At 44.3% G+C, this 13252-nt stretch overlaps 1 protein-coding gene across 1 annotated transcript; it reads left to right on the top strand.

Moving 5' to 3' along the window:
• The first annotated feature begins 540 nt into the window (after positions 1–540).
• On the top strand, positions 541–13213 carry abcb4 (ATP-binding cassette, sub-family B (MDR/TAP), member 4). Its single transcript, XM_037454727.2, has 28 exons — positions 541–652; positions 771–891; positions 2307–2376; positions 3006–3165; positions 3251–3299; positions 3442–3633; positions 3977–4148; positions 4288–4412; positions 4859–5030; positions 5141–5254; positions 6135–6245; positions 6336–6461; positions 6734–6937; positions 7028–7198; positions 7463–7624; positions 7726–7941; positions 8537–8683; positions 8781–8885; positions 9357–9434; positions 9705–9788; positions 9892–10095; positions 10174–10274; positions 10378–10518; positions 11085–11241; positions 11348–11545; positions 11980–12186; positions 12341–12487; positions 12634–13213. The coding sequence occupies exons 2-28, from the start codon at positions 827–829 to the stop codon at positions 12838–12840; spliced, it is 3885 nt and encodes a 1294-aa protein (XP_037310624.2). The 5' UTR covers positions 541–652; positions 771–826; the 3' UTR covers positions 12841–13213.
• The last annotated feature ends 39 nt before the right edge of the window (positions 13214–13252 follow it).

Below are 13252 nucleotides of genomic sequence, written 5' to 3'. Positions count from 1 at the left end.
AAAGTATTACACAGCGCACATGTTTCCAAATGTTCTCCAATAAACAAATAAGACAAAGTGATTGCACTCTCATCTTTAGTCAGGGGTCAATCCCAACAACTTATCCCAGTTTTTTATTTGTTTATAAAGCACAATGATTGATTTTTTTCATTTTTCATTTTCAATAAAGCAATGTTAATACAAATCCCTCTGAATCATCATTTATGATCCACAAGAAGTATAAGTGACAATCTTTTTCACATTGTAAGGGAGAATGAATGATGTAATTATATATATACACATCAACAGTGTCCTTGCTGGTTGCCATGCCATGAACGGTGTTAACCCGTCAAACATACATTATGACAGGCTTAGTTTACAGTTTTTTACAGTCGCTAGGACACATTTCTCAAAACTTAGATCACTACACAAATCAATACTTACTCAATTATGAGAAATGTGTCCTAGCGACTGTAAAAAATGTTTCATTATTTCCTTGAATGCAAGCTCCACTTTGTAGCGAGCGGTGGGAGGGGGGGGGTAATGGTTAGGGGAGGGGGGGCGCTTCATCCGAGGCTCTTCCTGTTGTAAAGTGACTATCAGTCTACAGTTCACCGCGGGACGGTGTGGATGAGGCTCCCGGGGACGGGAGAGAGAGACAGGACGAGGAGAGGTTCGTGCTTTATTTCCTTTTTACCGGTGGACTGTAATCTGCTGAGTGATGATCCGTTCACTTTGAATCCCGATGAGGCTTTTTGCTGATTCGATTTTTGTTTGTTTTTTCATCTCAGAGAAGATCAAATAAGTAGGTTATATTAAGACGGCAATCTTTGGACAACAACCGAACATGGATGTGAAGGAAAAACATGATGAATTGGCCGAAGCCAAACATCAAGCCAACGGACATTTAAGGTGCGCTTTAAATTTTCTCTCTCTCTCTCTCTCTCTCTCTCTCTCTCTCTCTCTCTCTCTCTCTCTCTCTCTCTCTCTCTCTCTCTGACCAAGTACACTCACCGGCCACTTTATTAGGTACACCTGTCCAACTGCTCGTTAACACTTAATTTCTAAGCAGCCAATCACATGGCGGCAACTCAGTGCATTTAGGCATGTAGACATTGTCAAGACAATCTCCTGCAGTTCAAACCGAGCATCAGTATGGGGAAGAAAGGTGATTTGAGTGACTTTGAACGTGGCATGATTGTTGGTGCCAGAAGGGCTGGTCTGAGTATTTCAGAAACTGCTAATCTACTGGGATTTTCACGCACAACCATCTCTAGGGTTTACAGAGAATGGTCCGAAAAAGAAATAACATCCAGTGAGCGGCAGTTCTGTGGGCGGAAATGCCTTGTTGATGCCAGAGGTCAGAGGAGAATGGCCAGACTGGTTCGAGCTGATAGAAGGGCAACAGTGACTCAAATAACCACCCGTTACAACCAAGGTGGGCATAAGAGCATCTCTGAACGCACAGTACGTCGAACTTTGAGGCAGATGGGCTACAGCAGCAGAAGACCACACCGGGTGCCACTCCTTTCAGCTAAGAACAGGAAACTGAGGCTACAATTTGCACAAGCTCATCGAAATTGGACAATAGAAGATTGGAAAAACGTTGCCTGGTCTGATGAGTCTCGATTTCTGCTGCGACATTCGGATGGTAGGGTCAGAATTTGGTGTCTACAACATGAAAGCATGGATCCATCCTGCCTTGTATCAACGGTTCAGGCTGGTGGTGGTGGTGTCATGGTGTGGGGAATATTTTCTTGGCACTCTTTGGGCCCCTTGGTACCAATTGAGCATTGTTGCAACGCCACAGCCTACCTGAGTATTGTTGCTGACCATGTCCATCCCTTTATGACCACAATGTACCCAACTTCTGATGGCTACTTTCAGCAGGATAATGCGCCATGTCATAAAGCTGGAATCATCTCAGACTGGTTTCTTGAACATGACAATGAGTTCGCTGTACTCAAATGGCCTCCACAATCACCAGATCTCAATCCAATAGAGCATCTTTGGGATGTGGTGGAACGGGAGATTCGCATCATGGATGTGCAGCCGACAAATCTGCGGCAACTGTGTGATGCCATCATGTCAATATGGACCAAACTCCCTGAGGAATGCTTTCAGCACCTTGTTGAATCTATGCCACGAAGAATTGAGGCAGTTCTGAAGGCAAAAGGGGGTCCAACCCGTTACTAGCATGGGGTACCTAATAAAGTGGCCGGTGAGTGTATATTTCAATGAAGAAACAGTGTCTAAACAGTGTCTATTGATATTGGCCCAAAATATATATATAATGTATACGCATCCTTTTTTTAAAAATGTTACAGTGAAAGCAAAGACAAGAGCAAGGAGAAAGAAAAAGGGCCAAAGTTGCCCATGGTTGGGCCCATCGATGTGGTAAGTGTACTCTTTCTGTCAGAAACACGCTTTATACTTTCTAGATAATGGCCCAAAAATGACTCTGTACACAGGCTCACTTTCTCTGCTCTCCGACTAATATGTCAGTAACCTGGATATAAACCTCTGCAATTTTGCAGTGAAATTAGGGTTTTAATTATTCCCTATAATTCAATGAATTTTATTGGAATGAAATTATGTAATGTATTTGAAAATGATGTCGTTGTAATTTTTTGGTGTTGGTTTTTTAAATCAGCCTGAGGTTACGCAGTAAAAAGATTGATAATAAAAGTATTGCTGCACTTTCTCATTGTCTTGAGTGAGAATGTGTCCAAACTTTTGACTGGTTCTGCATGTGATATGATCATACAAGCACTTGCATCAAGGTGTAAGAAGGGGACAAGTGGGGAGAGGACGGGGGGGGGGGGGGGGGTGCGGCACATCCTCCTTTTGTTTTGGGTTTGACTCGCCGTGTCCCCTGCTGTGAGAATATAATAAGTCTTTTCCCCCTTTTGATTGCATAAAAGTTCTTACATCCCACAAATGTTCAGGAGCTCACATACAGATACTGATTTTGTACTGTTCTGTTTTTGGTCATTCCTAAACTACGCTCCTTTATGTGAGTAAAGTTTAGGTTCGCTAAAGGCCTTGACATCCTCTTGATCCTGGCCGGGACAGTCTGTGCCATCGCCAACGGCGTAACGCTTCCTCTCATGTGTATTGTGTTTGGGGACATGACAGACAGCCTTGTGACCTCTTCTTCGGGACAAATCAACCCAAACATCACCGGTGAGTTTCTAGCCATTGACAGATGTGACGTTGAGAAAAAAAAAAACACCATTTAACACAGTTGTTTGTTACCTTGCGTCTTTAGACTACACCAACATAACAATAAGCAGCACCTTAGAGGAGGAAATGACAAGGTAAGAATTTCTATTATCAGCATAATAACTTGGAGGGGCATATCTTCAATTGAATGTCATTTACCAACATCCACTTCATTAAACCAAATACCGAAGGGACATTTTCTCTGAGCCTTAAGCTGAATACTTGCTCTTATTCCAGATATGCCATTAGCTACACCATACTGGGTTTTGTCGTCTTGGTGGTAGCCTACGGGCAGGTGGCCTTCTGGACCCTGTCTGCTGGGCGGCAGGCGAAACGCATCCGCACCTTGTTTTTCCACCGCATCATGCAGCAGGACATCGGCTGGTTCGATGTCTCCGAAACAGGAGAGCTCAACACACGTCTCACAGAGTGGGTAACAGTGAGAAAATAGCACACTATTTCATATGAAGCCAAAATATTGGAAAGCAGACCAGCTTCTGCCTTTTTATTCAACGCCCACGTTGATGAATTTAGCAATTGAACAAGAAGTTATTAATTATGCTAAGATGTAGGTGATTGAACAAATGGAACCAGTCGAACCATTCGCGAAATTTTTCTCAGAAAAACGTAAAATGACAAACAAACAAGGAAATGAATTTCAATCAAGATTCAAGATCAAGATTAGAATCGGGATCACTTAAGTTTCACAGTTTGTCCATGACCGCAGCAGATGTTTCTTCCTTCATTCACAAGCATATATTTGTATGCACAGTGATGTGTATAAGATCCAAGAGGGTATTGGTGACAAGGCCGGGAAGCTTATTCAGGCCTTCAGCACCTTCATCACTGCCTTCACCATCGGCTTCATCAAAGGCTGGGAGCTCACTCTCGTCATTCTGGCTGTGAGTCCTGCGCTCGCCATTTCAGCTGGAATTTTCTCCAAGGTGAGCTTCTCCCCGCCATCTTTGTGTTTCTCAGTCCACCTTTCTGCCTTCCTCTTGCTGTCCACGTGTGTACCACAAGGAGACGGCCCTGCGCAGGAATAGTTATTAACATTAGGTCTGTCTCCCCCTTTCTGCACAGTTGCTAGCGACTTTCACTTCTAAAGAGCAGGCTGCATATGCCAAAGCTGGAGCTGTGGCATCAGAGGTAATCTCTGCTGTGAGGACAGTGTTTGCCTTCAGTGGTCAGGACAGAGAAATCAAGAGGTATGTACAGTGATTTATGAAATATATAAACATAATACAGCTTTATTTGCCTTGCACCTTCCACACAACAAGAAAAACTCCCATAAAAAAGAGGTTTTAAATAATAGCAAATAATTATTATGGATAGAAAACAAATTAATGGTGTTTGTGGGAACAAATTTGAATATTGCTTTGTCCAAATCCAAAATGTTGCCCTTAAATTTTAATGCAGAAATAATCTGTAGGAAAGTATCTGTCAGATTCAAGCAAGACATCTATGCAGGGCTAAATAAAGTCCAAGACATCCCCTCAGGGAAAGCTGTAATTGGTTAAAACCCATAAAATGGAATGAGATTAGGGCTTTCTACTGACGCTGCTATGATGTCATTGCAATCTCATTTGTGTTTAAATTTGCTTTCTGTTGAACTGGCCCTCGTTCTTGTGTCCGTGTGTTTCTTGCACCACAGATATATAAAAAACTTGGAGGATGCAAAGAACATGGGAATTAAGAAGGCGACATATGCCAATTTTGCATTTGGCATCAACTTCCTGATGATCTACCTGTCCTACGCTCTGGCCTTCTGGTACGGAAGCACGCTCATCCTGAAGGAGGAGTACACCATTGGAACTGTACTCACTGTGAGTGGACGAATCATCACAAAAGTCCTTCCAAACGCTGCCGCTTGAACCGAAGGGAGACCGTGGAAAAGGAGCTCGCTTCAGCTAACACTTGGTGTGTGTCTCCTCAGGTGTTCTTCGTCGTGCTCATTGGAGCCTTCACTGTGGGTCAGACCTCTCCCAACATCCAGACATTCGCCACTGCTCGAGGTGCTGCCCATACAGTGTACAACATTATCGATCATGTAAGCGGTGCATGCAACACTCTTCCCAAAAGCACACGTGTTACGAAGAGGTTTTTCGCAATGTTTTCGCTGCTGGACAGATGTCCGTTTGTATCACTGAACACGCACCATTACATTCTGGCTCTCTGGGGAGCTGCTTTAATGCAGCCAACCGATTTGTCAAATTCTGCTCTAATTGGAGCACCTGCTGTCAGGTCACCTGGTTTCTGCACAGCCGTGGCTCCCCAACCCTGAACTAGTTGTGAATGTATCACGAGGTAAAATAACTGTTATAAATGTTGTACCCATCTCACAAACGTACACCACCTTGTCATGGCGTTTTGATGATTTTGGTGGCCCTGGTGAATGGACTGTACTTTTGTATTTAGCCCTTTTCTTGGCTTTCGACCACTGGAAGCGTTTAACTCTACATGTCACCATTCGCCCTTTCACACACATTCATTCACTGATGAACATGCAAGGTGAAACAGAAGTCTGGCACTTTTCTTAACCTCTTTACTGAGAGGTATTTTACAGTTAAAACTTTGTGACGTCTGATCGGGTCAGCTCCTACATACTGTAGTGTCTAGGTTATTCCGTGAAGTCTGAAATACAAAAGTGTGAGTCCTTCCAAGAGGGAAGTAAAACCTTCTCCTTCTTTGGTCAAACACAGAGCTCAGCCTTTGAGGGAGAATTTGCAGTGTTCAGTGAAAATACAAAGAGATGTGGGAAGAAAGCATTATTCTCTTCTAAATACGATCACCAAAACCTGGGGGGCTAGTCGCCTTCCTCCCATTGTCTGTTTGAGGTTGTGATAAGATCCCCTTCGCTATCCAACTGCGGCCGAACTACAAATAAAACAAGAACTGAGTTATTACAAGTAAAACTCTTGTCTCAACAGAAACCGACCATCGACAGCTACTCAGAGGCCGGCTTCAAGCCTGATTCCATCACCGGAAACATAGAGTTCAAGAACATCCACTTCAGCTACCCCTCCAGGCCGGATATCGAGGTAAGTGTCCCTTAGAAGGTTGACTGGACTGGAACATACGTTATTTTACTTCAAGCTGTACGTCCTGACTGACATTGTTATCATTTTTAGATATTACACAACTTGTCCCTGAGCGTGAAGAGCGGGCAGACCATTGCCCTGGTTGGCAGCAGCGGCTGCGGTAAAAGCACCACCATCCAGCTGCTGCAGAGGTTCTACGATCCTCAAGAAGGATCTGTAAGTACAATTTTCCAAACCGCTTCATTCACAGGATTTATCAGCATTTTGATTTTTATTATGTTTCCTTCAATGAGTTCCGTTTGTTTCAGCCCATTTACTTTAATTCTTGTATTCCCAATGTCTCTGCTGGCCATTCACTGTGCCTGGCTTCCTCTCATCCAACCAAAGACATCAGGCTATTATGACAACAATAGAGGGTCGGCTCTTTGCTGATACTCATGCTGTGTTCGGATTAAGATGCTCTGCGTGTTTGACCCCCGGCACTTCAGGTGAGCGTTGACGGACACGACATCCGTTCTCTTAACGTCCGTTACCTGAGAGAGATGATCGGAGTGGTGAGTCAGGAGCCCATCCTCTTCGCCACCACCATCGCCGAGAACATCAGATACGGCCGACTTGACGTGACGGAGCAAGAGATCACGCAAGCCGCCAAGGAGGCTAACGCTTACAACTTCATCATGGACCTTCCTAATGTATGACTGCATTCATGGCTCCCCGTTCCCGGCCTGCATCAAGAATTCGGTCCACAACTTGCTGACGTTGAGACTCTTTTCATTGAGCAGAGGTTTGAGACGATGGTAGGTGACCGAGGGACTCAGATGAGTGGAGGACAGAAGCAGAGGATTGCCATCGCTCGAGCTCTAGTCCGCAACCCCAAAATCCTTCTGTTGGATGAAGCCACATCTGCACTTGATTCTGAAAGTGAGACCATTGTTCAAGCTGCACTCGACAAGGTAGATACACGGACACATGATCTGCTTCGTTAGCTTTAGCTTACTTTGCATTTTTACTGTGGTTCGTCACTTTCTGCAGCGACACTAGTGGTGTGGCTTTAAAGATGGCCGCATTGGTCGGTCTGCTGATCCAGCACTTTGGTCCAGATTGAAATATTTATTGTTTGTAACCAACATCTGTATCTTTGTGAATGCACAACTTTTTTAGCTCCTTCTAGTAAATGTTGGCACAGCAAAAACAAGGCAAAATGTCTTTTTGTGCAGGTACGACAGGGTCGTACCACCATCATTGTCGCTCACCGCCTCTCGACCATCCGAAACGCAGACGTCATTGCGGGCTTTCAGAAAGGAGAAGTAGTGGAGCTGGGAACTCACAGCAAGCTGATGGAAGAACAGGGAGTCTACCACACACTGGTCACCATGCAGGTAGACACACACAGGCCGTGGGAAACTTTGTAATGTCCCAATGCCAAGAATCATGCTGTTTATTTTGGTGGTTTCCTCCCGTCTCTCTCTCTCTGCTGCAGACCTTTCAAAATATCGAGGAGAGGGAAGAGGGGGAGGAGGGGGAGGAGGGGGAGGAGGCGGAGTGGGAGCATTCTGCGGACAAGAAGGGCACGTTAGCCAGGAGCCTCTCTCAGTCCTCTCTGCACAGGAGGAAGTCCACAAGGGGCCCCTCCTTCACTGCCCCAAAGGGAGAGAAAGCGGGGAAAGAGCAGCTGAAGGATTGCGTGACAGAAGAGGTGAGCTGTGGAGAGACACCTCTGGGCTCTGAGAGGCTGGGTCAACATTTCCTCAATATGGTCAATGCAGGGAAAACAATATTATATACTGTCATACTCCACTGCCACATTGAGTTAATATATTGTTAGATGCCAAGACCTTAAGTTAGGTTTTTGCATGGTGGCTGTGCCTCCTCCCCTTTGTGATTTCCCTTGCTATTGAACCAAAAGCTTTTGTTTGTGGGATGTTTGAATGGTCCTGGTAGGGTTTAAAAAGGGGACAGTAGGCATTCAGTCTTATATATTAATTTAGCTTCATCTTGAATAATTGAACAAGAATTAGGAAAGATTTTAAACAATGTCCAAAATACATAAAGAACATTTTTTTGTATCTTTGTTAATTCCAGTATATTATATATATTAAGCCTTTCCTTCTTAAAGTCTGTGAACTTTAATCTGGATCCGGTTTGGAAACAGGTGGCTCGGTCTCACCCTTCGCAGACCTGCCGCTGTACTATGACCACAATAACCCAGTTGTAAAGATCGTTTTGATAGCATTGTACTTTCTTCTTCTCTCCTTGATCTTTCCCCACATTTCATGAATATCTTGCTGTAGGATGAAGATGTTCCCCCCATGTCGTTCCCTAAATTGCTCTCCCTCAACTGTAACGAGTGGCCGTACATTTTGGTTGGGACCATCTGTGCCATCATTAACGGAGCTATGCAACCATTGTTTGCTATCATCTTCTCCAAGATCATCACCGTATGTCTCTCTGTGTAACACAAAGGTTACGTGTCATGATGCAACAGTTATCAGGTGTTGTAGAAATCTAGAAACAATCGTTCCTTTCACATCTCAGGTGTTTGCGGAACCGGATCCAGAGATTATCAGGCAAAGATCTTCATTCTTCTCTCTGATGTTTGTTGTTATCGGAGCTGTAACTTTCATCACCATGTTTCTACAGGTATGACACATACACATGCATGTTAATGTATATTAGTTTACAATATGGGGGTTCAAAGGAACTTGATATTTATGAAAATACACTCATTTGATTTGTTGTTGTGACAGATGATAAGCTTTCACTCTTTTGTCATTCAAATATATTTGAAGGCCCACAGCAAGCACCTGGTTAGTGTAAACTAGAACATTAGTTTCAATCTTTGCATGTCATTCCAAACAAGAGAAGCCAATAGACAAACTTCCCTATTTCTTTAACCATATATGCCTAAACCCCAGAATACATTAATTTACTAAAACCAACGGTTAGAAAAGTTAAAAAAAACGTATACCTCTCACACCGGCTTAGGGTGTTACATTAGGATTGTGACTCTATCACTTGCACAGACACATGCTTTATCCAGATGGTATATACAAACCAGTTAGTAACAAAAGCCAATATTCACGTGTGCTCATGCCGTCTGTCTGTAAACAGGGCTTCTGCTTTGGTAAATCTGGAGAGATTCTGACCATGAAACTGAGACGCGACGGCTTTAAAGCCATGATGAGACAGGTAAGTGTAACCGTGCCTCTATTCTCGTCTCCTGCTCTCAGGGTTTAGTTCTTCCATGAAATGTCTCACAGTAAGAGGCAATTCCCAAGGCCTTCTGTGAAAATTGGCGTTTTAGCGTATAGGTTCTCTCTGTGTTTAGCTTCCTCACACTTGAATTGATCAATTTACCATACGTGTGGATGTGTGAGTCAGGCCTGCAATACCACAGCTTTATTAAGAGAGAACGGAGCTGTTTTCAAGGCCAACGGAAATGTCCCCGTTTCCTTGTAGGACCTCGGCTGGTTTGACCACCCCAAAAACAGTGTTGGAGCGCTTACTACGAGATTGGCCACAGACGCAGCTCAAGTGCAAGGAGTAAGTCTCAACAGCCGCCCCACGCACGCACGCACACACAAATACCGGTGTTTCGGTCACTCAGAATGCTTCCCATCTTTCACCATCTTTCACGCCCGCTCAGGCCACAGGGGTCCGCATGGCCACGCTGGCGCAGAACGTAGCCAACATGGGCACCTCGGTGGTCATCTCCTTCGTGTACGGATGGGAGCTGACCTTGCTCGTCCTGGCTGTGGTGCCCTTCATGGCGGCGGCTGGAGCTGTGGAGATGCAAGCCCTCACCGGATACGCTGCCAAAGACAAGAAGGAGCTGGAGAAGGCTGGAAAGGTAGGGACTCGGAATGAGATGTGCCAGAGTAACATGCCTATTATACTGTATCGTTTTATTATGGTTTTGTCTCAACAGATTGCTACAGAGGCAATCGGGAATATCCGAACTGTCGTCTCTCTAAACAGAGAACCCAAGTTTGAGAGTTTGTATCAGGAAAACCTTCAAGTACCATACAAGTACGAGTCATTAAACCACGAATCCAGCGTCTCCGGGGGAGATATAAACTACTATTATACATCTATTTTAATACTAATGACACCTTTCTTTCCATCTGAGCAGGAACTCGCAGAAGAACGCCCATGTGCACGGTCTCACCTTCTCCCTCACCCAGGCCATGATCTACTTTGCTTACGCAGGCTGCTTCCGGTTCGGAGCTTGGCTCATTGTGACGGGGAGGATGGACGTTGAGGGAGTATTCCTGTGAGTAAAGCATAACTATCTTTTAATCGGAAGATTGAAATTGAGTTTATGTGGGAGAAGATAAACTTTTTGCATGCAAACATGGGTTACGAAAGAAGGAGAAGCTTTTCTAAATGGCTTTTAAATCATAAACTCTTGGCCCGAAGCATGTGAGAGGCCACTGGCTCCTCACCAAGAGACATCATCACACAAAATGTTAATTGTTGATCCAGGAGAAACACACACACATTACTAACACAACGAAGCATCAGCCTTCATATCCCACCTGTTACATAAAGAGGAAGTCCAAAGGTGATATAAACATAAAACCATAAAAAATAAAACTCATTTATGCAACACACATGCAATGTAAACCCGCTAATCTTTATTCTTTCCAAGAGCCCGAGATACCAGCTCCGGCTGAGTTTTGGAAATATATTTAGGAAGTGATGCACATTGTTAAATGTGTTTTTAAAAAAGGATTTCAAATGGAAATGTGTAATTCAATATTGTATGGTAATTTAAGGTCAATAAAACTTAACACTGCTGAGAGATATCACTAAGGAATGTTTGACTTTCCGTCGCAGTGTCATTTCCGCCATACTGTACGGTGCCATGGCTCTCGGAGAGGCCAACTCCTTCGCTCCAAACTATGCTAAGGCCAAAATCTCAGCCGCCCACCTCATGATGCTGATGAACAAAGTGTCCGCCATCGACAATCTCTCAGAGGAGGGGGAGTCACCAGTGCGTAACGCCAAAACCCACACGCACCAAACACGTCCTTTATGGCACAGCTCTTTACACCCAAGATAACGTGCGCCTCTTCTGTGTCATCTCACAAAACCACCAGGACAAGTTCGAGGGTAACGTGCACTTTGAAAGTGTCTTTTTCAACTACCCCTCACGCCCCGATGTGCCCGTCCTCCAAGGGCTGAATCTAAAGGTGAGCAAGGGAGAGACTTTGGCCTTGGTGGGGAGCAGCGGCTGCGGAAAGAGCACCACCATCCAGCTGCTGGAGAGGTTCTACGACCCCAGGGAGGGGAGAGTGGTGAGAGGGTGAAACACGCCCACACTGTCTGATTAACGCTGCTGCCTCTTCACCTACCTCACCTTCGTCTCCTGGCTAATGGTTAGCTGGCCAACGTGTTTGTGACCTCTTTACAGCACTGTAGTGTACTGTTGTGCTGATGAGACACCGATAGTGAGATTGTACTAGGAATGTGTGTTTTATATTGATTTAATTTGATCTTGACGGGCTTCTGAGGGAAAAAAGTATTTATTGCAATGATAATATTGACAAAATAATTATTAAGTGATCCTTACGTTTTTTTAATAACAAACACATAGTTATTAACTAGATCTTCGTTTCAAGAATGAGACCTGGTTAAAATAGAGCTACAAAGCAAATAGCTGGGGGAGTATTTAGTAGAAAATGTTGCTCTTACGTGTATAACTGATTACTGTGAACGATTTCTTCTTCAGCTGCTGGACAATAAAAATGCAAAACAGCTGAACCTCCAGTGGTTGAGATCACAGATCGGCATCGTATCCCAGGAGCCTGTGCTGTTCGACTGCACTTTGAGAGAAAACATTGCCTACGGAGACAACAGCCGCACCGCAACCTTAGCAGAGATACAGGAAGCTGCTAAAGCCGCCAACATTCACAACTTCATAGAAAGTCTGCCACAGGTAACTGCTGGGAGGAATTTGGACAGTGTTGGAAAATGCAAATTTATAGTTTATTAATTGAAAAAAGATGAATGGATTAAGCAATGAATCTGTCATTATTTTAGCAATATATCGATAATGTACCCCCCCCCTCTCTCTCCGTTTGTGTGAGCAGAAGTATGAAACTCAGGCAGGTGATAAAGGAGCTCAGCTGTCAGGCGGCCAGAAGCAGCGCATAGCCATAGCCCGCGCCATCCTCCGCAACCCCAAAGTGCTGCTCCTGGACGAGGCCACCTCTGCACTTGACACCGAGAGTGAGAAGGTCAGTGTGGAGGTGGAGGGGTGGGGGGGGCAAACGAAGTCACCAGTTTCTAAATAAATAATGCTAGCAACAGTAAAACCAATGAACAAAAAGTTTGATCCTTTTAAGGGGGGGGGTAAACTCGTACTTCGTTCCTCTCTTCCCAGGTGGTGCAGGAGGCGTTGGACGAGGCCAGTAAGGGCAGGACGTGCATCATTGTGGCTCATCGTCTGTCCACCATCCAAAATGCAGACCGCATCGCCGTCTTCAATGGAGGAGTGGTGATCGAACTGGGGACGCATCAACAGTTGCTGGCCCAAAAGGGAGTCTACCACATGCTGGTGGACAAACAGATGGGCCACCAGAGGAAATGAGTAGACCTGTTGTTTTATATCTTTGTTTGCAAGGTATTCATGTTTTCCTGCCCGGCCTACATGGAACAGCTACGATCTAAATTCATCACAAACTTTCTTTAGAAATCTAACTCGGGAACTTCAGCCTTTCATAGTTTGATTATGATCGGATCAGACTAGTCACTTTTTAGCCAAAAAGCTATGTGTAACTTCTGTTATGCTTTTCATTAGTTGTTGCTTCATGTGACACTTGGAGAAGAACTGGTTTAAATACACATTGTGACGTATAACTAACGTACAATTGAAGAATTCTCATTTTGTTTCTACAAATGCACCACTTAAACCTCGAATTTCCTCACTGCAACTAATAAAGTTTTGTATTTACTTTCTGAAACATTGCCTTATTTTCATATTTTGGTTACCATTTAACAAA

This window comes from Pungitius pungitius, chromosome 11 (assembly GCF_949316345.1).
Source record: "Pungitius pungitius chromosome 11, fPunPun2.1, whole genome shotgun sequence".
Lineage (NCBI taxonomy): Eukaryota > Metazoa > Chordata > Actinopteri > Perciformes > Gasterosteidae > Pungitius > Pungitius pungitius.
The sequence above is the reverse complement of the archived record's forward strand: the minus strand, read 5'-3'. Positions and strand labels throughout refer to the sequence as shown.